This window comes from Prionailurus bengalensis, chromosome B4 (genome assembly GCF_016509475.1).
Source record: "Prionailurus bengalensis isolate Pbe53 chromosome B4, Fcat_Pben_1.1_paternal_pri, whole genome shotgun sequence".
Lineage (NCBI taxonomy): Eukaryota > Metazoa > Chordata > Mammalia > Carnivora > Felidae > Prionailurus > Prionailurus bengalensis.
Window position 1 is genome coordinate 65,862,248 of NC_057358.1, and position 27,883 is coordinate 65,890,130.

Here is a 27,883-nt window from a genome sequence, read left to right on the forward strand (position 1 = left end):
CTGTCAATGGACACTTATGTTGTTTCCATATCTTGGCTATTGTGAATAACGCTGCAATGATCATGTGAGTAGAGATATCTTGAGACCCTGATTTTATTTCTTTTGGATATATACCCAGAAGCTGGATTGCTGGATCATATGATAGTTCCATTTTAACTTTTTGAGGGACATTTCATGTTGTTTTCCACAGCAGCTGAAAACTTTTACATGTCTACCAATGGTGTATAAGGGTTCCTTTTTCCCCACATCTTACCAACACTTATCTTTTCTATTTTTGATAATAATCAATCTAACAAGTGTGAAGTGATATTTCACTGTAGTTTTGATATACTTTTCCCAGATGATTAGTGATGTTGAGCACCTTTTCATATACTTGCTGGCCATTTGTACATCTTTGCAACATCCTAAGTTTTCCAGCTTCTTTTCCAGACCAAATGTGTCTATTTAGTTTTGTTCTGTTTTCTGATAGTGGATGTTGAGCCAGATTGTGATATGGTTAAGCTAAATGCTTTCAAAGGTGTATTCAGTCTATAATGAATTAGCCATTAAACGCCACTGGAAATATAATCATAGGGAGAAGAATGCATTTATCATAAGAAATTCTCTCTGAGAGTAGTCCTAAGTGTAGTTGAATGAGATTCCCCTTTATTGCCACTTAAACTGAAAGCAAGGGGTTGGGCCAAGGGATGAGGGACAAGGGATGTGAAAATGTAACCCTAAACTACCTTGGAAGGATGCTATTATCTGCAGGCATTGTTTGACTAAACTGGTTATACTGGTTTTCTAATGCTGCTGCAACAAATTATTACAAACTTAATTGGTTAACAACAAAAATGCATTATCCTACAGTTTTAGATGTCAGAAGTATGAAATGGGTTTCACTGGGCCAAAATCAAGTTGTTAGCAGGAATTAGTTCTTTCTGGAGACTTTAGGGAAGAATCTATTTCCTTGTCCTTCCCAGTTTCTAGCGTCCACTTGCATTCCCTGGCTCGTGGTCTCTTTCTCACATCACTCTCACGTCTGCTTCCATTGTCACATTTCCTTTTCTCACTTTGACTTTCTTCCCTCTACTTTATAAGGACCCTTGTGATTGCATTGCTAGCCACATGTAAATATTTACATTTTAATTTAAATTATTTTATTTTATTACTGTTTATTAATTTATTTTGAGAGAGAAAGAGACAGAGAGTACATGACCATGAGTGTGGGTGGGACAGAGAGAGAGGGAGACAGAGAGAATCCCAAGCAGGTTCCATGCTGTTGGCACAGAGCCTGATGCAGGGCTTGAACCCACAACTGTGAGATCATGACTTGAACCAAAACCAAGAGTTGGACACTTAACCAACTGAACTACCGAGGTGCCCCTAAATTATTTTAACTAAAAGTCTAAGTTCATTAGTCACACTAGTCCCATTTCAATACTTAATAGTTACATATAGCTAGCAGCTGCCATGTTGAACAGCATAAAATTGAACATTTTCATTACCATAGAAAGTCCTGGACAACACTTATTTAGAATATACTTACATGTATCTATTTATCTTTTTAGATTAAAGTAAAATGCATAAATTTAAAATTCTTATGGGATATCCTGTATCTTTAGTAGACATCCACTAACCTTCAGGGATTGAAAGATACTATGACAGATGGTAGGCCATTAGTAAAAGAATTATTCCTATCTTGTTAACTGCTTTCCCCTTAATCTTACTGCTTAATAAATACTTGTTCAAAGACAAGAGTTCCCTATTTAAAAATAAAGCTGTTTATATAAGTTAATTCTCAAAACTAAGGAGTTTTGTAATGGAGTAAACACCTTGGAAATAGGAGTTTGGATATATATACCTTTTTTTTTTTTTAGCAAACATTACATTAATATATTTTAGATAAATACTTTTCACAAAGCTCATTATTCTCCCAATATGTTTATTACAAATAATGATGAACTTGAAGTTAGAAAGTCTGCCCTCCAGCATAACTGAGTTAACTTTTCCAAGCCTTCTTATTTGTGACATTATACCCCACATTATGGTTAAAAGGGACTATAGAAGAAATTACTATGTAAATTTGAGAGCAAATCAAATTAGAATTATTGGTATGCTATGAATAATGACCATCAAGTATTAGGTTAAGATTACTTTTTCTTACTTAGTGGACACTGTCATAATAAAAAACTTAATGGAATTTAGTATAGTGCAAGGGTTTCAAACATGTTTTGGGTGTTTTTGTTTTGTTTTGTTTTTTTAGAGACAGAGAGAACACAAGTGGGGGAGAGGGGCAAAGGGAGAGAAGAGAGAGAGAGAGAGAGAGAGAGAGAGAATCTTAAGCAGGCTGTACACTCAGCTTGGAGCTTGACTTGGGGCTTGATCCAACAACCCTGGAATCATGACCTGAGCAGATATAAAGAACTGGACACTCAACCTACTGAGCCACCCAGGTGCCCCCAAACATGTTTGTTTTCAACATCAATGTCTTTGCATATCTCATAGCTTCACCGAATAAATTTGTTTCTGCAGTTACATACAAATTGAAGTTTTATTTATGCATGTATGTATTTACTTATTTATTAATGATAATTTATTTGCGGAGAGAGAGGGGAGAGAGAGAGAGAAAGTGAGCATGAGCCAGGAATGGGCAGAGAGAAAGGGAGACAGAGAACCTCAAGCAGGCTCTACACTATCAGCACAGAGCCCAACATAGATCTCAAACCTATGAACCGTGAGATCATGGCCTGTACTGAAACCAAGAGTTGGACACTTAACTGAATGAGCCACGCAGGCACCCCAACAAATTGAAATTTTAAAAGTTGAATCTTTCTTTAATGAAACTAGGTATTTGGTTGTAAAGGAACCCTAACTTTTTTCATTACTGTAGTTTTTTGTTTTCACACAATGAAATTATTATGTCATTTGAAAAATTATCCCTATGTTTTTTTTGTAAAAGTATGGCTTAAAGAAAACCAAAATTTTTATTCCTAAGACTATATTGACAAGAATCTAAACATTTCATCTGTATCTAATTGTATAAGCTTTACATGTTGGCATTTAAGAATCTTCCTGTAATAGAAATAGCTGTTATATATTATTGATGTATTTCTGAAAAACTGAGATAAACTTATCAATGATGAAACTGATGCATGTATCCTACTTTATGAAAAGTAAGAAATTTCATTACTTGGATGTTTGGTTTACCAAAATTACAGATTTTATTGAAAATTCTATAAATAAGGTTGGTAAAATATAATGGAAAACTTCTATTTCTCTCAAGAATACTCTGATATATTTATATTTCTCTGGATTTGAGGGGAATAGTCTAAAACTGTGTGTTATAAAAATGCAAATGTAACATCATATTGCCAGGAACCTACTCTCTCCAGCAGGAAATATAGAGCACAATAATTTAATTCATGCTGGAAAATGATGCTTTCCATTAGCACAGATTTACTTTCAAAAACAAATCAAGTATTGACTTAGAAGTAATCTCAGTCCTCATCTTTTAAAAGATTCCATTTTTCTTAGAGTGCAAGTACTTCTAAAAAAGTATATAAGATATAGCTGTATTTCTCTTAACCACATCAATTTTGGCCAAAGTTTGATTTGATTTATCTTGAAAGATAGGTAACGTGGGCAATACCATGGACAACAAACCATGGAAAATACAAATACTTTTGAAAACCAGTAACTCTTAAAGAGCTGGTATGCTGTCTCTTATCCTGGAACCTAGAGTAATGTTGATGTCCTTGCACAAAATGATATACTAACACACATGAGTGGCTGCCATTGGGATTTAAATGGCCTATTTTAAAATTGTGTGTGTGTGTGTGTGTGTGTGTGTGTGTGTGTTTCTCTGTAGTTTTCTTCTGAAAATCAAATTTGAAAGAACTTCTTCAAACCTTTCACATTTTCATACATCTTTACCTTTCCGCATGCTGCTCTTGTACATAGCTCTCCATCCTCCCTCACTTTTTTTTTCTTTTTTTTGACATTTAACTAAATTATATCATTCTTTACTATAAGCCTGAGCATCTTTAGGAAGTTTTCTCTAATGTTAGGAGTAAACAAATCTGGTTTATGAGTATTTTTGCAGGTGCGTTAGTTTTCTCAAAAATTTGTCAAATATTTTTATCTTCTATAGTTAATATATTAATCACCTATTTTATTGAATGACTATGTATCTAAGTCTCTCAAAGATTCACACGAAGTTTTTTTTTCTTTAACCAAATTCTACAAATGGATTTTCTCTAGCAGTAAAATAAATAGTTAAAGCTTAGATTCTATGTTTTGTACTTGCAGTAATTCATTGATTTAGTAAGCAAATACTGCAGTGTTTTAGAATTTTAATTAACAGGTCATCTAAAACTTAGAAGAACATAAAAAAGACCAAAATATAGTTATAGGTTCTCCTTATAGTAAAAGTAACTGGTCCAGTTGGGCTGACCAAATCTTTTAGGCTTGGAACAACTATAGTGCCTAGAAAAACCTTCTAAGACACAAATAAAAGATGTTATGCTACATTTTACTATTCTTCCAAAATTTCAGGTGTGAAGTAAATGACAAATTACCTGCCTGCCACACTAAGAAAGGAGAAAAAGGTAGAAGTTCCAAGGAGGAGGATTTTCCAACAAGTTTAACTCTTCTGGATATAAGTGATTCATCATATACACATACTATTTGAAGTTGCTAAAAGAGAAAGACAGTGATTTGGAGTAAGCTATTAGTGCTCCCATTTTCAGATTTATCCTTATACATGAATAATATCAATATCTCCCAAAGTAGAGATTTAATTACACTTTCCAAACAAAGCAATAAATTTGTGAGCATACTTAAAACTGTCATAAATAATTAAAGCTAACATATATTCTTCAAATAAATGAACTAAGTAAATCTATGTTGCTATGTCCTTGGTATAGTAACATGGGAGTTTTTAATCACTCATTTGCTAATCAAAGAAACATTTTAATCTTGATGGGGTATCCCTGAGTTCTAGTTTATTACCTTATTTTAATAAGGCGGGATACATTTTTCATGAAATGTTATTTAAAATGGGATTATGATCAACAGTTATTTAGTAAATATTTACTGGAAGCATGTCAAGCACAAGACTCATCACTCACTCAAGCTTCACCAAACTATTTTCTGGACTGAATCAGTACCAGATTCTTCGGCAAAAGGCATTTCACAGTTGGGCAAATGGCTTCATGGTGTTTCTGGTTTCCTAGAACACAATCTATTCCCATCTCCTCAAGTAATCCCCAAAGCTTTTATTTGTTTGTTTATGACTGGGTACAGTGCACTTTGTTGATGTTACATGACAAGGTAGGGCTTCCTAAGCCCCTCCACTTCTTCAGGGGGGTCTGGGATGAAACTGTGCAGAGGTCAGGAGATTCTCAGTGTGTTGGGGGATGAGTTGGAGCAAGAATTTCCCAGCAGCTGAGGCCTTCTCTCTTCCTCTCTTTTTCTTGCTGGAGCTGGTAGTCCAGGGGCTCAAGGAGGCCATGTGGACCATAAAGTCCACCATCCTGTTGCTGTAGCCAAATTGATTGTCATATCAAGAAAGTAGCTTGACAAAGTGGTCACCGAGGGAAATATCAGCCCCAGCATCAAAGGTAGAATGGGTGTCACTGTTAAAGTTGCAAAAGACAATCTGGTCCTTGGTATAGCCCAGGATGTCTTTCAGATAATCCCCTAATGTTTGCTTCACCACCTTATTGATATCATCATATTTGACAGCTTTCTCTAAGACTGCAGAGCAAATCTACAACTGACATTTGGGGATGGGGACACAGAAAGCCATGCCAGTGTGCTCCTATTCAGATCAGAGATAAATTTGCCCATAATCTTGGCAGTGCTAATAGAAGCAAGGATGATATCTGGAGAAGCCTCATGGCCATCATGCCACAACTTCCCAGAGGGGCCGTGAGGGACCATCCAGTGCTGGCACGGACTGTGTACATGAGTTCCTCCACCAGGCCAAGCTGTCATGGATGACCGTGGCCGAAAAGGCCAAGCACTTGGTAGTGCAGAAGGCATTTCTGACAATCCCAAGGGAGTTGTTAAACATCTCATGGTTCATCTCATGGAGCAAAAATTCTTGCTCCATCCTAAACATGTGGGAATCAGCAGATGGGGCAGAGATAATGACCCTTTTTGTTCCACCCTTCAGGTGAGCCATAGCCTTCTCCAAGTTAGTGAGGACACCAGGGGACTCAAAAACACCAGCATCACCCCATTTCATGTTGGGAGGATGTTGCTCCTGGAAGATGGAGATGAGCTTTCCATTAATGACAAGCTACCAGGTTTCAGCCTTGATTGGGCCATTGAACTCACCATGGGTGGAATCATACTGGAACATGTAGACCATGAAGTTGCAGTTATTAAGGGGTCACTAACAGAGACAATATCCAGTGTCAGTGTCAAAAGCAGCCCTGATTACCAAGCACCCAATGCAATCAAATTAGTTTTCTCTAATATTTCCCATCATGTCTCAGGAATGTGACCTGCACTGCTCAAGAAGGTATGGCTGCTTGCATAATGGGGAGGAACAAAGAATCCCAGTGACTTTAACTACTTTTATTCTTCCCAGACATGGGTGATATTATATCCTATGATATCTCCTAGCTCTCTTTTATTTATATTTTTCTTCCATTTATTCATTCATTCAATAATTTTGGAGAGCTACTGTCTGACCCCTTGGAAGACACAGAACATGTTACTTATTATCAAGTGTGTACATAAATAATTTTTCACTGATAAATAATTTTGGCAAGATAACCACACTATATTAGGTAGCTTTACAGCAATAACAACCTCAAACAACATTTATTTTTCAATCATATTACATGTAGATAGCTGTGGGTGGGCTACTGTGACTCAACTCTTGGTTGCATTCCCATTTCAGAACTCAGGCTTAAGGAACAGTCCCTTTTTAGGACTTGACATTCTCATGGCAAAGGGAAGAATACAGGAAGATAATTGGGCAGTGGCTTTGAATACTTCTGCTTAAAGTGATACACAGTCAATTCTCTTTATTCCTAGTAGTTATGTTCAAACACTGAATGAGCAAAAATCGAACCATTGCTCTAAAAGGACCTGCGAGCCTCTGCTGACAGTGTTTTGTCAACCATTTGAGTTATATAAGTGTTTTTGCTGAAACCCTTGTAAAATGAGCCAGTGTCATCATTATTGAAAACCTGCTCTTCACATAACCTTCTCCTATATAATACTTAGCAGGTATTTAAAAAATTCCATCCACATCTTCCTGATCTGCAGAACCTGCCCCACTTGCGAGCTCATTTTTCATGCTGTTTCACCTTTTGAGACGTATGATCCAGACAGTATGAACTGATAGGGTTTAATATTTTCCTGACCCTTGTTACTGTGCCTTTCAACAAGGAATCCCCAGTAAGAGAAGTATTCCTACAGATCAACAAGCCAGGAGGGGGTCCAGAATCTCTTTCATAGAAGCAACAGCCCACCCTTTCTCAATGAGAAATATCCAGAGATTTGGTGCCCTGGATAATCTTCTTCTCTAGTGCAGAAGTGTAGGGGGAGATTTAATAAATCAGTGAATTATTGGTGGCCTTAAACTATTTCCCAATAGATTCAATGTCCTACGTTAGCACATTTGTAGAGTTCTATCTGCAATGGAGGAAAGAATGTGTGTTTATGTTAACCCAGGTCATAAACAATAGCTAATTTTAGTTGAAATAACACTGTTGATATTCACAGGATCTATATGGTTTTGAATGCTGCCCTCATTATTTGTTGTTTATATCACTGTTATAATTTTTTTTTATATCTTAGTAAGTAAATTGGAAACTATTAGGTTTACTGGGGGTCTTGGCAAACTATAACCAGTGAGTCAAATCCTGCCTGCTACTTGTTTTTGTAAATACATTTTTATTGGAATACAGCCATGCTTTCTGTTTACATACTGCCTATGACTGTTTTCACACTACAACAGCAGAGTTAAGTGTTGCAGCAGAGACCATATGGCCACAACACTGAAAACAGTTACTCTCTGGATCTTTACAAAAAAATGTCTGTCAACCTTGGCCTTATACTAATGGTAGATGTGTCAAAAAAAAAAAAAAAAGCCAGTCAATAGTGAAACTATGAATAAACAGGTTGAAAAAAGAATATCCTTCCACAGAAAGTATATTTCCAGGGCTTCTTGCCTAGGTCAGTGACATTGAATGTAACCTGATTACAAAGTTGTGCAAGCAAGGAATGCAAACACGTTTATGATGATTGAACATTCTGCATTAAGGAAAGCATGTAATATTTGGGAAAGCTGTTATATTTACATCAGATTGGGAAATAATATGTTTGTGAATAGGTTAAGTTGAATTGAAATATTTTGATCAACCATTTAGCATAGTAATTATCTTTGATTAAAATATTTGAGTTTGGCTAATTAGCACACGAAGAGACTATCTGGGAGACTTGTACTTATGCCTGTGAAACATTATGCACAGAACTGTACACTGAAAAAGAGTGAATTTTATTTGCATAAATCATATCTCAATCAACCTAATTTGTTTATTTTTTTAATTTATTCTTTTAAAGATCATATATCTGCATAGATATTTTAAATTATAGTAATTAACATAAGTTTTATAGAAAAGCTTTTCGACTTCCAGTATTATTGCTGTTCAAGTTAAGTGATAACAGCACTGATGGCATTAGAAGTCCAGAAGGAACAATTCAGTTTTTCTCCACTTAAAAAAAAAATTCTGGGGCATCTGGGTGGCTCGGTCAGTTGAGGGTCTTGGCTCAGGTCATGATCTCACAGTTTTGTGAGTTTGAGCCCCTGTAGCTCTCTTCTATCAGCACAGAGCTCACTTCAGATCCTCTGTCCCTCTCTCTCTGCCCCTCCTTCTCTCCTGCTGGCACGATCTCTCTCGCTCTCTCTCAAAAATAAATAAACTTAAAAAAATTTCTGCCTGAAGAGCTGGTTACAAGGTTTGTCGATTACACCGTAAGAAAGTCACCACATGTGCTTGGGAGTAAGACACGCATGAAGAAGAGCTGCCCAGGAGAGCTACTAGATGGCATAGAGAAAGAGCTCCTTCCACCTACAAGCCGATTTTATGGCTGCCCCTGCCTTATTGGAGCTAGCACATGCCCATTTTCTGAGGAATTTGGTCAGGTCTTGCTTTCACTGCAAGGAACCATCTGACAAAGAGGCTGCGAAGATGGAGAACCAGAACCATCTCCAGGCTCTCCCTACGATTTCAGAGTACCCACATTCATGAGAGAACAAATAAAATTTGCCATTTACCCACAAGCCACATTTGTTTAGGCTAGCTTGGTAAATAACTTTTCATTCACAGAACACTGAGTTCTCAAAAATAAAAGAAAGGGCAAACTTAAATTTTTTAAAAATGTTTTATGTATTCTTGAGAGAGAGACAGAGCATGAGCAGGGGAGGGACAGAGCAAGAGAGCAACACAGAATCTGAAGCAGGCTCCAGGCACAGAGCCTGATGCAGGACTTGAACTCACGATCCCTGAGATCAGGACCTGAGCTGAACTCGGCTGTTCAACCAACTGAGCCACCCAGGTGCCTCAAGAAAGTGCAAGCTTTAGATTGACTGTTGACCACTGTATTAAATGACGTGGGACAAATGGAAACACTGTGCTTGGATATTTATTACATTACATTTTTCAGGTTGCCACTTTGAAAATAAGTTACATTATATATCTTTTGGACATAATACGGAGTTGGTTTTTTTTTTTCTCTTTAACTTTGCTTTTTTAAAATGTTTTTTGATGTTTGTTCATTTTTGATAGAGAGAGAGCGTGTGAGCAGGGGAGGGCAGAGAGAGGAAGAGACATAATTCAAAGCAAGCTCCAGGCTCTGAGCTGTCAGCACAGAGCTTGACCCGGGGCTCGAACTCATGAACCACGAAATCATGACCTGAGCCAAAGTCGGACGCCTAACTGACTGAGCAACCCAGGAGTTTCTAATTTTGCTTTTTTAAGGTAAATTTGCATTTATCACAAGGTATGGAGTGTTTCTCAAACTACATATGGTAAAGAACATCAATACAAAAAGATAATGGTAATGCAGTATTAATATTGAAAATAATGAGCTTTAAAAACTAGAAAGAGCCAACCTGGTGGCAGTCTTGTTAGGCAGATTTTGAGTGCTGATTGATAAGCAAGGCTAGAACATTTGTTTAGGAAACAAGTCAGTTTAGGAAAGGAACAAACTGGTCCTGATTTTGCTAAAGTTGTCAGCACCCTCTAGTGGAAATAAGTTTTTGAAAAACCACTTCTTTAATACAGAGATCTATTTTAACTATTTTTGCACAAACGTATCATCAGTCATCAAAACTTGGCTGTTATAAAAATTAAAACTTTGAGACAGTAATAAACAAGGTACTATTTCATTTCATTGTATTAAATAATTGTAAATCTTTTAATATGGTTTGTTGTCTCATTCAGAAAAGCAATACAAGACAAAACAAGACCAAAAACAGGGACCAGAGAATAGGAACTACTCCTACAACGTCTCTGCTTTGCCCAGTGAAAATAAAATCCAAATGAGGGTTTCTGCATTTAAATTTCATTAATGAAAATTCAGGTTATCTCTGTACTCACTAAATTAATATCATACAAATAATTCAAGAACAATATTTTGAATGTATGCCAAACTTTCAATTGGTGCAGGGCACCAAATGATCAGTGTAAGGGTGTTCTGTCTTCTTCTAGCTCTGCCTTTAAAATGAAAAGAGAAATAAGTAAATAGAAAGCCTCTTAAATATTTCACATTAACACGGATGAATGTTTCCTTAGTAATAACAGCAGTATGATAAATCTGAGTCCAAACTCTGAACATTTTAAATTAGTAAGATCATACTGCTGGTTTATTAAAAATGTAAAATTACAAATTAGGTCAGTGTCTTTCTTTTAACTTTTTACTTTGATTGATTTAATGGTACTGCAATTTCATCAATATAATATTTCAATCCATTTAACAATCATTCATCATTTCCTTAAATTTTACATAGTGTAAGGGCAAAGGTCTTTGTGAAGTTTCTTTTCCCTGGAATGCTTCTCATTTAACTGGACGCGGTAGCTATAGGACTATAGTTTCAGCTACTCTTTTTCAAAAAGAACAGTTCCTCTTTACATAGATTTTTTAAAAGAAGAAATAGATGTATTTAAGTATGAATTTATACAATAGAAAAATATTAACTTGTATTTAAATTCTCTTTTCCACCTGCTGAGGAGGAAGGAATCTCTATGTTGTTTGGAGATTAACTTTGTGTTTTTCAGTAGGGTAAAGCCTGGAGATGAAGAATTGGATAAGCCAAATTCGACTCCAGGAGGAAAAAAAAAAAAGAGAGAGAAAACACACAAAAAAGACCCTAGACAGGTGGCAAAGCAGTACATGTGACCAGAAGAGCAAAGGCAATGTAGAGGACTACAGTGTTCTCGAATTTAGACGTGCATCAGGTTCACCTAGGAATTTAGGAGAATCATAATTGATTATTAAATTAATGTTTACAACACAGATTTCTTGTCTCTGCCCCCAGAGTTTCTGTTTCAGTAAGTCTAAAACATTGCTTAATAACTTGCATTTCTAACAGGTTCCTGGGTGGTGCTAATGCTGCTGGTCCAGAGACCACACTTTAAGAACCATTGTTATACAGGATATGTAGGAAGTTTTACTTTGGTTTGTATGGTATAACTTTCCAGCTGACCAACCATCTCTGTTTATCTGGAACCAAAGGATTTCCTGAAACTTGCAAGGCTACAACTGGAAAGTCTCCAGCAAACCAAGAAGATTGGTCACCCTACATCATACCTTCAAGATACTTTCAGCAAAGAGCTAAAATACTGGTTAACACATTTATATCAAAATGTTGCATTGTTTTCTTTTTAATTCATTCATTCATTCATTGGTTAATTATAAAAGTTTTTTCGTCAATATGTTGAAATTGAGCTCAAGGTTAGACTTGCTTTTTGAATGTCATCATGTATGATTTTGCCCAAGGTATAGTACCCTGCTGTAGTTAGAACTGTCACCTAGAACTGAGTAAGCCATCTCACGACTATCAGTATCAAGTGATCAGTGTTTGGGTTCAGGTAGCAAGTGAAAAGCATTCAATAAGAGGAAGAATGGTACTTGGTCTATCACTTCAAAGTAAGAGGGTACTTAGACAAATTTCTCTTAGAATTACAGTCTTTAAGGAAACTCACTGTTTGGAAATTTATGTTCCACAGAATTCATATACACAATGTTACATGAGTTCATCAAATTAGGAATGTAAGAATTGATCAGGATGGGCTAAGTTTCATGGCAGTAATAAAGGCAAAATCTTAATGGCTTAAATCAACAAATATTTCTTTTTTTAATGTTTGTTTTTGAAAGAGAGAGAGAGAGAGAGAGAGAGAGAGAGAGAGAGAGAGAGTGCATGCCCCAGTGGGGGAGTGGCAGAGAGTGAGGGAAATAGAGAATCCGAAAGTAGGCTCTATACTGTCAGCACAGAACCCCACGTGGGGCTTAAACTCACGAGCAGGGCTTGAATTCAAAAGCAGAGATGTGAGATCGAGATCATGATCTAAGTCAAAGTCGTATGCTTACCTGACTGAGCCACTCAGGCACCCCATAAATATTTACTTCTTGTGAACACTACCTATCCTTAGAACTCCAACAGAAATTGCTTATTTTTCTTGCCTAACTTTTTATATCATAATTCAAATAGCACAAAATAGAGAACTTAACTAATGTTCAATGATGATGGAATTACTCATCCTAGTGTTGACTCTTTTCCACAAAATAAACATCTGTGGGAAATTGGGGTTGAAATCCTGAGCAGAGAATGCAAAGTGAATATGAATCATGATCCAGTTTTAAAAGATAAGCCTAATAAAATATAGCTTACTTCATTAAAATCCCCACAGGTAGCTATTTTATTAGGTCTTGATTTAGTGGCAGACTTTGGAAAAGCATTTATAGGTTACTGAAGATGTGGTAATCCCAAAGTGGATATATGACAAACCTTCACCAATTTGTAAATAGCAAAAATAATTCACCAACAAACTAGTAGAGTATTCTGTGAAGACCACTATTGAACCAATAGGATTTCTTAGCATCCATGTTTTGCACTGATGGTTTCCAAATCTGAAAATTATTATTCAGTGGTTTGAGATGGTACCCTGGAATCTAATTTTTACAAGGCTCTCCAGCAGATTTTAATACAATTACTCTGCAATGTGGACATCTAAAAAAAATGACACCTGTATTTTCAATTTGGTAGATAAAAACATAAAGGAGTAGAATGTAGATGTAAGGTTACTGGGACTAACAAACATTCATTTCAGTACAAATTGAAGATTGTTTTAAACAATAACAACATGGGGTTATTTTATTACTCTTGAGCTGATTACTCTTGAGTTGTTTTATTACTGATTAGCTGAGCTAATTTCTACCTTTGCCTCTGTCACTAATTTCCTATGTGATTTCAGGTAAAGCACTTATTTTAACTGCAGCCGCTTTTCAGAAATGAAATCAATTAGATTAAAGAAGATCCCTAGCAGTTCTAAAGCCCCATATTTCCTTGAAACATTCACGTAACCTTAAAGGGATGTGTGTGATATCTATAGGGACAGGATGTATAATGTAAGCTCTTGATGGCAATTTTTATAGAAAGAAATTTGTAGCACAAATCTCTGGCCTTACTCTACTATCTTGAAAAATTTCCCACTATTTCAGGGATAAGTCAACAGACTGCAGGGTATTGATGGGGAGGGAGGTTTAAGACATGTTAGCCCCAAATATAACTTGTTATATTGAATATTTCAAGCCAAAGAAATTTGAGAAATGGCATGTGCAGGAAGGATTTTCTGGTCTTCCAATGAAGCAGATCATAAAACCTAGAGAGGACTTTCTGACCTCCTGAAGGAGATCATAAAACCTTTATGTGAGAGGTGGCCTTCCTACACACAGAGGAAAGAAGCATCCTTATTTTTGAAATTGAAGGAACATAGAGGAATCTGAATGAACAGGCCTTGCTAAGTTTCTTCCAGTTTACTATACTTACCTCATACTTTTTGTCTTATCATACCCTTTCACTACTTTCCACTCTTCATCAAACCTAGCATAAAAATGCTCAGATTGAACTATCTCTTCAAGTTTTCACTTCCATACGAAGGTTCCTATGTCACATAAAATTTATATTAAATATACTTGTATGCTTTCTCCTCATTAATCTGTCTTTTGTTACAGAACTCCCAGTTGAGAACTTAGAAGGGTAGAGGAAACAGATACTTTTCCTCCCCTACAGTACATATGTCACCTTTGAGTAAATCATGGGATCTGGGGCCATTACTTGTAGACCATTACCTACTTTTTGAAGACTGAATCATCTGGACATGATTTTAAATAGGTGAGCACATTATTGACCCAGTAATAAAATGGGAGATAATAGACAAAACAAAGCTAAGCATCACATCAAAACAGAATCCTGACATGATTTGATTCCAGTGGCTTAAATATGTTTCCATCCCACCCCTATTCACGTTGTGCCCTTTTATTAATGAAGAAATAGCAGAGACTGAATAGGGATGCAGTTTAATTTGTCTAAATTGGGACAGTGTGAATTAGCTTGGACTCAAAGAAAAATGAACTGAGAACCTTGAGGTTTGTAACACTAAACAAATCCTGACACTTTTCTAATGTATTCCCACCAAAGACCATCTGACTGAGAGTACCCAAGAGGGCATCCTTCAAAACATGCCAACTATGTTCAAGGCAAAATTACAAGACATAATTTATCTTCAGCATTCTTCAAATATTCTCTTTCACTTCCTGCCCCTAACTCCTAGTATCAGAAATGTGCGAAATCTACACAACCTGTAAACAGTTTACCAATTTAAGTGCTTAGTATGTGAAAGCCGTTTGGGGGACTACAAATATTACTGATACACAGTGCCACCCATTAATATGTTCATGCTTATTATTTAGTAGTAAAAATAAAATACTGCAGCAGAGATATGAACGAGAACAAACTTGCCGACACAGAGAATCCTTTCTTATCTAAAACACCCCAAATCCTAAAAATGTCTTTCCCCAGCTCCTACAGAGTACTGCAATCTGGTTGTCAGAGTGCACTATGAATGCCGACTTAACTAAATCCCCTTTGAGAGTGTCCACATTCTAAAAGAGGTCTTTTAACCTTAAAAAAAATCCTCTAAGTGAAGTTCATTCAGCAGTGAAAAGCCTCTTCAGACATTCAAGTTTTAATCTGGAAGTCGTAATCTTAGCTTCCATAACCAAAGTTCCCCTCCTACACTCCAAAATTGATGAAACCAAATATCTTGGAATCACAGGTTTCAATTCAGATCACATGAAAGAAAAATAATTAGGGGGAAAGGAGCAAAAATGTCAGGGCTTGGGGATTGCAAACGTGGGGAAGCGATGCCACCTCCTGGTAAGAGATGAGAACGAGCAGGAAAAAAGCCAAAGGCAACTAGAGGGATAAACAACTGCGGCTTTCCCTTCAAAGCCATCTAGCCGCGCAGCTACAGCGCCTGTGGACTCCGGGATCCGCCCCTCCCGGTGGCTCTGACCACTCCAGTGCGACCTGCGCAACGTGATTGACAGGGTAACAGCCCGGTCCGTTACCTAAACTCTTCACTCCGGAAACAGTGACCGGATCCCTCCGGAAGATCAGGGTCCGGGCTCTCCCAGCATCCTTTGCTTTCCGGCTATGCTCAGTCCTGTCCGGCCAGTCCCGCCTTGCGCGCCCATTTCGAGCCCGAGTTTCAAGCTCGACTTTGCAGGCTCGAGAACCCGGAACAGATTTTCCAGGACTGGGTTCTTGGGCAGTGGCTATGGGGGCAGGAATGGCGCAGCTCGAGGGTTACTACTTCTCGGCTGCCCTGAGCTGTACCTTTTTAGTGTCCTGTCTCCTCTTCTCCGCCTTCAGCCGGGCGCTGCGAGAGCCCTACATGGACGAGATCTTCCACCTGCCGCAGGCGCAGCGCTACTGTGAGGGCCATTTCTCCCTCTCGCAGGTGGGGTCCCCAACCTACCCCCACCCTAGGGCAGGCCAGAGAGGGCTGACCCAGCCCCAACACTACTTTCTTTCCCCCTCACCCCCCCTTATCTTTTGGTCCCTCCGCTCTACCCTTCCAGTTTCGAATTATGAAAGGAACTGGGTAATCTTTTGTTCCTGTCCCTGAGATCTGTGAAATGTTTGTTTAAATGAATGAATATAAGCAGATCTGTGTCTCAGGAAGTAATGTTCTGAGAGATTAGCTAATGGAATACTATATTTGCTTTGTCACAAGGTACAACCCAGGCGCACGGTACATTTGTTTCCCTCTTGGTGGCTGGTATTAGCTATCCCAGCTTTTCTTCCCCAATCCCTAGATCAGAGGCATCGGCCGGCCCCCTTGGAAATGTCAGGAAACCTCACTTTAGTTCACCTGTTAAGAGCTTCACCCAGTATTTTGGGTGTGCGATACTGTGGGGAATGGGGGGAATGAGGGGAATCTTTAGCCACCAAGAAGTGACAAGTTACATTAATTCCATCCTTGGTGTTTTTAGGAACCTTCAGTTAACTGGAGAAACTAGCACCCAGTGAGGTGGCATCATGTTTGAAAATATAAAGGCCTATGTAAATATAAAGATAAAAAATAAAGTAGGTGTATTACCCTTACTTTTCTGAGGAAACAATGTGGTTAGAAATATAAAGTCTGTAATTTTTGTGTGGTTATTTACTAGTTATGTGACCTTGGAAAATTTTTGAGCCTCAGGTTACTTCTCTGAGAATGACAATTTTAACAGGATCTACTATAAGATGTGTTGCAGGATTAAATAAAGAGGATTTGGCACAATTCTTGGCTCAGTACATGTTAGCTACCATTATGGAGCCTGTGGTTTGATCTCTTTAAACACTTCTTTCCCTCCAAAACCATCAGAGTTCTAGCCAGTGTTTCCACACTTTAAAATGGGAACATTTGCAGTTTGATCACTAAAATACAGGGTTTCTGAAGGGTAGGTCTTGGAAAATGGAAACTGGTTTTAAGTTGTTGTTGTTTACTGGTTACAGATACTTCCGCACAGAACAGGTACAGAGGCAAAATATAAGCAAAACTTTTCTTTAGAGGAGATATTTTATCCGCTGAGGACTTACCTAACCACCGTGTCACAGACTAACTTCTCAACATACCTGATCAGTGGTAGAGATGTTTTTGGGCCTGACTTCCTTGTATAGGTCCTGTTAGTATTTCATCTTGTTTTTGCTTCATTGTTGGCCTTTCCTTTTTAAGTGGGATCCCATGATTACTACATTACCTGGCTTATACCTGCTGTCAGTTGGAGTGGTCAAACCTGCCAGTTGGATCTTTGGATGGTCTGAACATGTTGTGTGCTCCATTGGAATGCTCAGATTTGTTAATCTTCTCTTCAGTGTAGGCAACTTCTATTTACTATATTTGCTTTTCCGCAAGGTACAACCCAGACACAAGGTATGTTTCCAAAATAATTTATTGTAAGTTTCTATGTAGTCAGATCCACAATTTTGATAAATCGATTTTATGAGATTTGGTGAAAAGTATCTTGAACACTTAGTCTTTATGTATATTTTGTTAAGATAAAGCAAGTCTCCTACCCCCATTTTAGTAGAAGTTTGTATTTAAATACTTGAATGATTTGTAATACTTTGATTTGTGAAACCTAAAATAAATATTTGTGAATCAAATGAGTTCAGTAAATGTTTATGGTGCTTATTATGTGTGGTAGGCACTGAGACTACAGAAATAAATAAGGCATTTTTTTTTTCTTTACCAAACTTTTATCTTCCTTAGGGAAGACAGACTTTGAGGAATGGTGAGGTGGATTGCCTAGCTTGGAATTCTGTCCATTTCCAAGTTGTGTTACTTTTAGCAGGTCACCTTTAGTGACCCCTTAGTGTATTCTTCTATTAAATGGAAATATAGAATCTACATCAGAGGACTGTTGGAGTACAGGAGATTAATAAAGGGAAGGCATTTGGAATAATGCCTGATAGAATAGTAAGGACTCAATATAATAATTAGGTTTAACTTAAATGACTTCAATAGTGTAAATGATGAGAGGGAGATAGGTATAAGACATTATAAGGACTCAGAAGGATTAGAGGAGCACTTATTTTGTAGCCTGAATGGCAGTAAGATGTATGGGTGGCATTGGGTAAGACTTCCCAGAAAAGATGGTATCTGAACTGAATCCCGATGAATAGACAGTACTGTAGGGTGGGGAATGAATCCTGGCAGGAGAAAAAGCATAAGCAAAGGTAGAAATGAGGTGAGCAACAAGATCATAGAGAATTGCTCTTTGGAATCATAAGATGATAAAGTACAAGGATGTGAGGCTAGACAAGTGGGTAGGGGTGAAGTCATGAATGCCTTCATATGTCATGGAAAGGATTTTGAACTTGATCTAGTAAGTGATGGCATACAGCTTTTAATTTTAACCAAGAGAATGGCATGGTCTGATTTGGTGGTTTAGATTAAGTGGAAGATAAAATTTCAGGAGATAAGAATACTTTCAAAATCTGAAATAGCTTTTGAGAAAGGCCAAAGTAAGATATTTAACTTTAGACTGAGACCACTATTTTCAGTAAAAAACCTGTAAATTCATCATGAAACAGTAAGACCATTGGGTATAGTGGTAAAAATGCTATATACATATTTACATTGCGTCTAAAGTTTTGAAGGGAGTATCTTTAAAAGAAATTAAGGATGATGGCTAAATGAATGCTTATTAGAAGCACTAAGACTTAGTTCAGGGAAATGAAACTGTGTGCCCTGTGTCCCGTTCATCAACATGTTCCTCATAGAATTTAGTTCACACAATAATAACTCTTTCATTATTTGTTGAATCATTCAAAGTGTTTTAGAACATAGAGGCTTTGGCATACACATGTGTTGTCTTCATGACTTCCAAACTGATAAATAGAACTAAAAGGTACCAGAAAACATCCTTACAAATGTATGTTGTGTTTTTGCAAAGCTAGAAATAAGATTAATGTTGAATAATTTTATTTAAATAAGATTAAGGTAGTTTTTGTTTTTTTAATAAATCTCTGTTAGCCCAGCAGAAATAGCATATTTGTTTTATTGTGAAAATAATTGTAAATGTATTTTCTTTTCCTCTTAGGCTGCCTCAAGTATCCAGAGAATCTTGTCAACATTAACATTAGCAGTATTTCCCACACTCTATTTTTTTAACTTCCTTTATTATACAGAAGCAGGATCCATGTTTTTTACTCTTTTTGCCTATTTGATGTGTCTTTATGGAAATCATAAAACTTCAGCTTTGCTTGGATTTTGTGGCTTCATGTTTCGTCAAACTAATATCATCTGGGCTGTCTTCTGCGCAGGAAATGTCATTGCACAAAAATTAACAGAAGCTTGGAAAACTGAGCTACAAAAGAAGAAGGAAGAGAGGCTTCCCCCTATTAAAGGACCATTTTCAGAATTCAGGAAAATTCTTCAGTTTCTTTTGGCTTATTCCATGTCCTTTAAGAACTTGAGTGTGCTTTTCCTTTTGACTTGGCCGTACATCCTTCTGGTGTTTCTGTTTTGTGTTTTTGTAGTTGTTAATGGTGGGATTGTTATTGGCGATCGAAGTAGTCATGAAGCCTGTCTACATTTTCCTCAACTCTTCTACTTTTTCTCTTTTACTCTCTTTTTTTCCTTTCCTCACCTATTGTCTCCTGGCAAAATTAGAGCTTTTCTTTCCTTAGTTTGGAAACGTAGAATTCAGTTTTTTATGATCACCTTAGTCTCTCTGTTTTTAGTTTGGAAATTCACTTATGCTCATAAATACTTGCTGGCAGATAATAGACATTATACATTCTATGTATGGAAAAGAGTTTTTCAAAGATATGAAATTATGAAATACTTGTTAGTGCCAGTATATATATTTGCTGGTTGGAGTATAGCTGACTCCTTGAAATCTAAGTCAATTTTCTGGAATTTAATGTTTTTCACATGCTTGTTTACTGTTACAGTACCTCAGAAACTGCTAGAATTTCGTTATTTCATTTTACCTTATGTTATTTATAGGCTTAACATACCTCTACCACCTATATCTAGACTTGTTTGTGAACTAGGCTGTTATGCAGTTGTTAATTTCCTAACTTTTTATGTCTTCCTGAACAAGACTTTTCAGTGGCCAGATAGTCAGGACATTCAGAGATTTATGTGGTAATGTCAGAGATATCTTGAGTTCTAAAAATAGACTTATATAGACTATCTCCACAATGAACAATTGAAGAGGTAAAAATTATGGACTTTGTTTTAGGCACAGTGGTGAGCCACAGATCACATCAGATTTTTTGTGTTTTAAACATACATAATAAATCCAAGGAACTGATAAAGAACTGAGAAAAGTTTAAGACTTGCTCCATAAGCCTGAATAGTGGAAAATGAAATTGTTTACAGTTATTTCATGATACCTTTTTGATACTGCTGACCACTCAAAAAGCTTGAAAACATTTTACAGGTACAAGTTTAAGAAAACTGAGCTTTGTAGTACTGAAACTTATTTATGAATTCTCTTCAGAAAGCAATAGCAGACAAGTATTTGAAACATATTGACAAATGATCAGGTAATGTTCTTGATTAAAATATTTCAGTGATTATAATTTGAATCATAAGGCAAAATAGACTCAGATAGTAAATGTTATAAATTAGAGGCTCATCTATGTTTATCTTGGAATTAAGTTGTTAATTTTTGTTAAAAATCTAGAAATGATCAAGCCCTTTCACTAATTCTTTTTTTAAAAAAATATATTTATTTATTTAAGTAATCTTCATACCTGATGTGGGGCTCAAACTCACGACCCCAAGATCAAGTCACATGCTCTACTGACTAAGCCAGCCAGGTGTCCCCCTTTCACTGATTATTAATATGAAATATATGATGGCCAAAGATAAATTGTGTTGATGATAATACCTTTTAAAAGGGATTTTAGTTCAGAGATACATTAGTGTATTCATTTCTTCTGGTTGCTGTAACAGATAACCACAAACTTGGTAGCTATAAAAATATCTAATTTCTAAAATTAAGGTGTGGCCAGGTTGATTTTTTCTAGAGGCTCTGGAAGAGAATCTGTTCCATGCTTCTAGCTTTTGGTGACTGTCTGCAGTCTTTGATTTACAGCTGTGTCACTCCAATCTCTGCCTCTGTCTTCACATGGTCCTCTCTCTCTTATAAGGACAATGTCATTGGGTTAGGGTTTACCTTAATCCAGGATGGTCTTATGCCAAGACCTTTACTTAAATCTACAATGACCCTTTTTCAAAAGTAAGGGCACATTTATAGGTTCCGTGTAGACATCTTTTTGTGGGATACTTTTCACCCACTGAAGTTACCAAAGGATATTTTAGGATAAACCTCATAAAATTTGTAGGAAATAATTTCTTTCTTTGCTGAGGTATTTTAAGTAAAATTACGTCTTCACTAAGAGCTGATTCCAAGGTTACAGAATTACAAAAGTAAGGGTAATTTGGTATTTGATTCCATTATCCAAAATAGAAGTGAAAGGAAGTTTAGAGATCCATTCATTGAGCTAGTCTTATTTTGTAGATTAGGAAGCAACTGTTCAGATAGGAAGTTTATATGAGTCTTTAAATTCTGTGTCTACTGTTCATGTGAATTCACTTGGTTGTCATTCCTTTACAGAAAAGTAGTACTTGGACATGTTTACTTTGACATGCAAACTTAGAACTGTGAACAGAATTTATCTTTTAATATCATTTTACATTTGTAAACTTTTAAATAACTGTGAACAAATTACTTTATCTTCAATGTTAGATTATGTTTTCTCTGGGTTTTAAACAATGGGTGGATTTGGAAAAGATTCTGCATTTGCAAATATAAAATTGTGTAGGTGAAAATTACAGGTATAATCTTTAGTAATAAGTATAGGGCAGTCTTGTATTCTGTTCAGTACTTAGAAAGTATATTGATTTTCTAGTTGTAACAGTGATTGTTGAGAGATGTTTTTAACAACTCATTTTTTTTTGATAATTAGATAAGAAAACACGAATTATTATCTTATAATGGAGATCTGAGTTCCAGGAAGTCAAAATAAACAACTTTCTTATCTGATACTATTAATGCAAGGCTTTTGTGACTCGGAATATTGTTGAGATGAAAAAACTTCCCCTCTAACCCAGTCTGGCAACATGAGGAAACCATTCTACTCCATATTGGGGGAATCACTGTTCCAGTTCATTTGTAAGTGTTGAATTCCTGCTATTTTAAGAGATTTTTTTGGAGGAAATCCACACTCAGAGGGAAACAGGGTAATCTTCCATGTTTTCCATACAGTATGTAAAATACAGTACTTAATACTTTAGAAAAGAATACTGTGAATTAAAAGGTGCTATGGAGCATATAGCTTTTAGAAACATCTTAGGTTGCATTTGTGTTTTGAAGATTTTTCAAGAATTATTGGATATGTATTTTGACATTTCTTGAAAATTAAATTGAATTTCTTGATTAAAAGGTAATTATTGAAAAAAAAAGAAGTATTGATAAGCTGGATAGCCTGTGGAGCCTTGTGATTATTGTTAAAGTCTTTAAGTAGGATTATTTTAAAGAATGTCCTAAAAAGATTTAGTGCATAAATTTTCTAAGCCTTATAATAAATCTTTTTGAACTGTTTTTAGCTTACATGAAATTCCATAGATACAGAGTATTCTCTTTATATGGTGTTAGTAAGCAGTGTGCTGTATGTTTCCTCACACACTATTTGTGTTTTCTTTTGTTAGATATCTGGAAATCTTTTTAATGTGTCCAACTATGTTTTTAAATTATTTGGAAGTACAGTGTTCCTGAGTTTAAATATAGAATGTCATTTTGTCATAAGACAAATTATGTTAGCTGTCTGGCCTCTTCCTCTTCTTAAAGTTATTTCTGGAATGTGCTTAGTCTGTCATGAAGTACATTAATGTAAGTAGCTTAATGCAGTTTATTTCTAATAGATAAATAGCTTAATGTAGTGTACTTCTTGTTTGAATTTAACTGTCACTGTTCTTGATATTTTTTTTCTTCGTAATCATCTGAAGATAGGAGAGGAGAAGAAAAGAGATCCTTATTTTTATTATACTACCTAAATAGTGGACAGTTATTTTAGATAAACATTTAAGTGAAATGTGGAAATAGAAAAATGAATTCGCATTGATCAGGTTAGAGAGCATTTATTATCTTTGAGGCAATTAGAATTTCCTTTAGTGAAACAAGAAAAATATCTGGCAAGTAATATGAGAAAGCTTTTTCAAATGGAAATTTAAATATGACATAGAAACCATGGGCTTGTAGAAAAAGCATTTAACATGAAAGTTAGGATTTCTGTATTTGTGACTTTGGATTCAATAAAGCAAGTGGTTTTAAGCATTTGACCTCATTTCAAGTGGAAACAGTATTTGTCCTAACTCCAGTTATTCTAGCCTGTCATGTGTCTAGCCTAATTTCAAACTAATTCAACCTCCACCATATATCCATAAAGTTCATAAATGTATAGTAAATGTGAAGTGTATACTGAATGAAGTTTTTAGTATAGAATGAAGCGAATGTCCTAGAAAAGATATACTATATAACCATAAGCCAACCTTAGGAAATAAATCACATGCTTCATAATGAAAACCGTCCTAAACTTTTTTCTGCCTAAATTTTCTGCCTTATTTAAAAATTTTTTTTATTTACTATACTGTTTAATACTTCTATTATGTATCTATTTGTAAATATGTTATGTTGTTATAATAGGATGTGATTTCAAAATTATTGCTGTTTTATTTAAAATAAGTAACTCTCAACCATTAAAATATAATAGCAGTAAAACTTCTGATGCTTATTAAACTCTTAAGGGAAAAGAGATTTCAACCAATTACGAATAATTTATGTTATTTTAGTTAGGCTGCATTTTACTACTTTAGGAATAAATGTTATTTTTTATTTAGGATACTTTTTTATGATTTAAATGTTGACAATTAGACAAATATTTGCAATATATTAAAACTTGTATTATAAGAAAGAAAATTATAATAAAAGTAGATAGATGATATATTTTTTAACACATATCCATGAACCCAATACTAAATTCTTTAACATTTAAAAATTATTTCTAGAGTAAGAAATGTTGCCACAGTGAGAAATCTAATAATACTGTTACATTTTGCTTATAAAAAATGGGCATTTGATGAATTTAATGTTAATTTGAGCCCAGTACATCACCATCAGGCAAAAAGAAATATGATATTTTTCTGAGGAGATAAATATTGAGCATTATATTGATTTTTTGCACACTGACTGAAACTTTTCTGATGATTCAGTTCAGCTGAACTGTGTTGGGGGTGGGAAGGCATGTACAAAATGAGAAAGAGAGGGAGGAAAAGTAATGGTAACTAACAATTGCTGTCATTTATTGAGCACCTACAGTGTTCAGGGCATTACGTGGACTGATTTATAAATATCGTCTCATTTGATCCTCATATTTGTATGGGGCAGATACTGATTTCTCTTTAACCGCTGGAGAAGCTAAAATCATGCAGACCAGGCAAGTCGCCCAAAGTCCGCATCGTCACTGAAGAACATTGATTGGCCTTACTCCCCAACCTGTGAGTTTTTAATTGATACTCTGCCTCACTGTGAAAGTTTTTCATTAAGAGAAGTAAAATATGGAGAGCTGGTCATCTGTCTTTACTGTGCATTAACCAGAACATTCATGGCATATTATTGTTTGTATTGGATTTTGTATTGTAATAGTCATTTTTTAAAATGCTAGCAGCTGTTTAAAAGAGCATGAACAGATAGTTATGTTGTAAGAGAAATGGCTAAAAGATTAGAGACAATGTTTAACTTGGAGAATTAGAGATCCTACAACTTGATAGGCTTTCATAATTGAAGAATAATTATTTGGAAGAAGTCTTGGACTAGTCTTCATTCCCTGAAGTATATATCAAGGGCCAACAGATTTCAACTGATAAAAAAATGTACATTTTCTGTTTAGTCTCCGTGGGGAATGGATCCAGAAAAAAGTAAGTTTCCGCTCTCATTGGAGGCAAGATTTCTATTTATCAGGAATGCTTCAGAAGTGATTGAGATAGTAAGTAGAGTAAAATGTTTTTAAGATGCTTCATAACCCGGTGATTTGAAATTCATGTTTGTTACAACTGACCTTTTTTTCATGAACTGATAAGTCGTGGTGAAGTATTTCTGGTGACTTGCATGCTGTCTCTAATATATTTTAAATTTCTGAACAAAAATTGTACTTCTAATTCTGTTACCTTGTCTTAGAAATAAATTTGAGATACACAGTTTAGTAGAGGTATTTTTATCTGTAATGTTTAAGAGTACTGCTAATATAGTATTAAATTTGTTTCCTATTTTTTTAAATCCCCTTTACATTCGTGAAGAGAATGTGCTTCTATTTGAAAAGGATGTTCCTCTTAATGATAAATAGGGCAAGCACTATCTATAAAATGTTTTTAAATGCAGTATCCACTAGGTGGTGATATTGTACTTCATTTCTGAGTGTTCTAGTAATTAAACTTTCTTAATAGTCTGAATTTACTTTTCTTATAGTTTTAAGTTTTGAACTGCAAAGTAATTTATAGTTATCCATGTTTATTTATTATGTTGTTCAGGATATTTTCTAAATTCTGTGAAGCTAAAGTAAATGTAAAAAACAATCATTTTTGTGTTTTGTAATCCTGTATTAAGTGATTTAATCTAACATATCTTCCTGTATGACATTTTTTACTTCATATGGCATAGACAAGATCTTTTCCCATATCAGTGAAGGATGATGGTGAAAAATTTGGAAACTCCTCTATTTCATTGTATTGGCCAGTGTTATAAGTGCTTTACCCACATTATTTATGCCTCATAACAACCCTGTGAGATCAGTACTGTTTTTAATATCTCCAATCTATACATGAAGAAACTGAGTGTAGGGAGATTAAATGTTTTTCCCAAGATTGCAAAATAACTGGCTGAGCAGGGATTCACATCTAGGCAGGGGGACTCCAGAATCCACGTTAACTGCTATCACCTGATTGGGGGAAGGGAGAAGACATGGATTCTACCCTCAAATTCATAGCATTTCAGAAAGAAAAATAAACCTGAGGAGTGTAGTTATACTCCCTGATTTTATAAGTCAGGATTGTGAGGCCCCCACTAATTTGGCTATCCCAGAGGCACATAATCTTCCATCTGCCATATTACCTTCCATTTTCTGGAGGGAAAAAACAAACCAAAAAACCCTCAGGATTGGAGTCTTAGCCATAGTTACACTGAAATAAAGACCTTTGTTTCAATTAGATAATTCCAGCTACCAAAGGCAGGAGCATAGTTGTTTGAAAATTATTACTTAGTTTCTCTGAAGAGACTTTTATTTGGAAGCAAATTGTTAGTCAAACATGATATACTTTGGGAATTTTAAAAAATTTTTGACTGGAAAACTTAATCTTTAAAAAAATTTATAAATATATGTCGTATATAGATGCTTTTAAGTTTTATATTTTGTTAGATAACTGTTCTGTAAAATTATATTGTGGGTTTATGTCATTTAAAACTGATTTTTAAGTAAATCTATTTCTAAGAATAAAATACTTCTGTTTTCCATTTTAAAAAGTTTGTTCAGATATCATGGTTTCACATTGCTTGTAAATAAATTCAGTTTTATAATATTTTATAATTTATTGTGTCTAACATACTCTCTAATTCTAACCTGGATGCTAGTGGCTCATTGTACTACTACCAGTTTTCCTTGTCTACCATCCACCAATCCTACCTTTGTTAGTCTTGAACTAGTAGAGCTGAATTATATATATGTGTGTGTATATATACATATATATATATTAATTTTTTTAATGTTTATTATTTGAGAGACAGAGACAGAGCATGAGCAGGGGCGGAGCAGAGAGAGGGGGAGACACAGAATCTGAAACAGGCTCCAGGCTGTGAGCTGTCAGCACAGAGCCCAACGCGGGGTTGGAACTCACAGACTGTGAGATCATGACCTGAGCTGAAGTCGGATGCTAACCGACTGAGCCACCCAGGCGCCCCTCTTAATGTTTATTCTTGAGGGAGAGAGAGACAGAGTGTGAATAGGGGAGGATCAGAGAGAGAGGGAGACACAGAATCTGAAGCAGGCTCTAGGCTCTGAGCTCTCAGCACAGAGTCCGATGTGGGGCTCGAACTCACAGACCGTGAGATCATGACCTGAGCCGAAGTTGGATACTTAACCGACTGAGCCACCCAGGCGCCCTTGAATACTACATATTTTTAAATGTTTTTTTTGAGAGAGGGAGACACAGTGTGAATGGGGGAGGGGCAGAGAAAGAGAGGGAGACACAGAATCTGAAACAGGCTCCAGGCTCTGAGCTGTCAGGCCAGAGCCAACAGGGGCTTGAACTCAAGAAAGGTGAGATCTTGACCTAGGCTGAAGTTGGATGCTTAAACACCTGAGCCACCCAGCTGCCCCAGAAGTGAATAATTGTAAGCATCTGTAATGAGTGCTTAAATAAGTATATAATGTTCCTTTTATTCTCATAGTAATGGAAGGCAGTTAAATGCTGGATGGTCACCTTGAACTTGTAGAGGTTTGGGTTTCATTGTTAGTCTAGGACTTTATAAAGCCCAGAGTGTTTTCCAAGGACTTTTAACTTGGCAGGACTAAAACCCCAAATTTTGATCCCATGTGGTAAAGAGAAGAGATCCCTGTTCTGTGTTTTAGATGCCCAGTTCTTGCTTTCCACTGGGCTTCTTAAGTTTCTCCCATTTATATATGTCAGCCAGACACAGGTTTGGGGGTTCCTTCTTTATGTCTCCCTCCTTCCAGGATTTCCCTTCTTAATTTATAGCCACC

General features: G+C 36.0%; 1 protein-coding gene and 1 pseudogene across 1 annotated transcript; one reads left to right on the plus strand and one right to left on the minus strand.

The window, feature by feature from the left end:
• Nucleotides 1-5,341: 5,341 nt before the first annotated feature.
• LOC122473600 lies at nt 5,342-15,521 on the minus strand (annotated as a pseudogene).
• A 130-nt stretch (nt 15,522-15,651) lies between these two features.
• On the plus strand, nt 15,652-25,580 carry LOC122473124 (dol-P-Glc:Glc(2)Man(9)GlcNAc(2)-PP-Dol alpha-1,2-glucosyltransferase). Its single transcript, XM_043563312.1, has 3 exons — nt 15,652-16,028; nt 17,289-17,486; nt 19,159-25,580. The coding sequence occupies exons 1-3, from the start codon at nt 15,846-15,848 to the stop codon at nt 20,212-20,214; spliced, it is 1,437 nt and encodes a 478-aa protein (XP_043419247.1). The 5' UTR covers nt 15,652-15,845; the 3' UTR covers nt 20,215-25,580.
• The last annotated feature ends 2,303 nt before the right edge of the window (nt 25,581-27,883 follow it).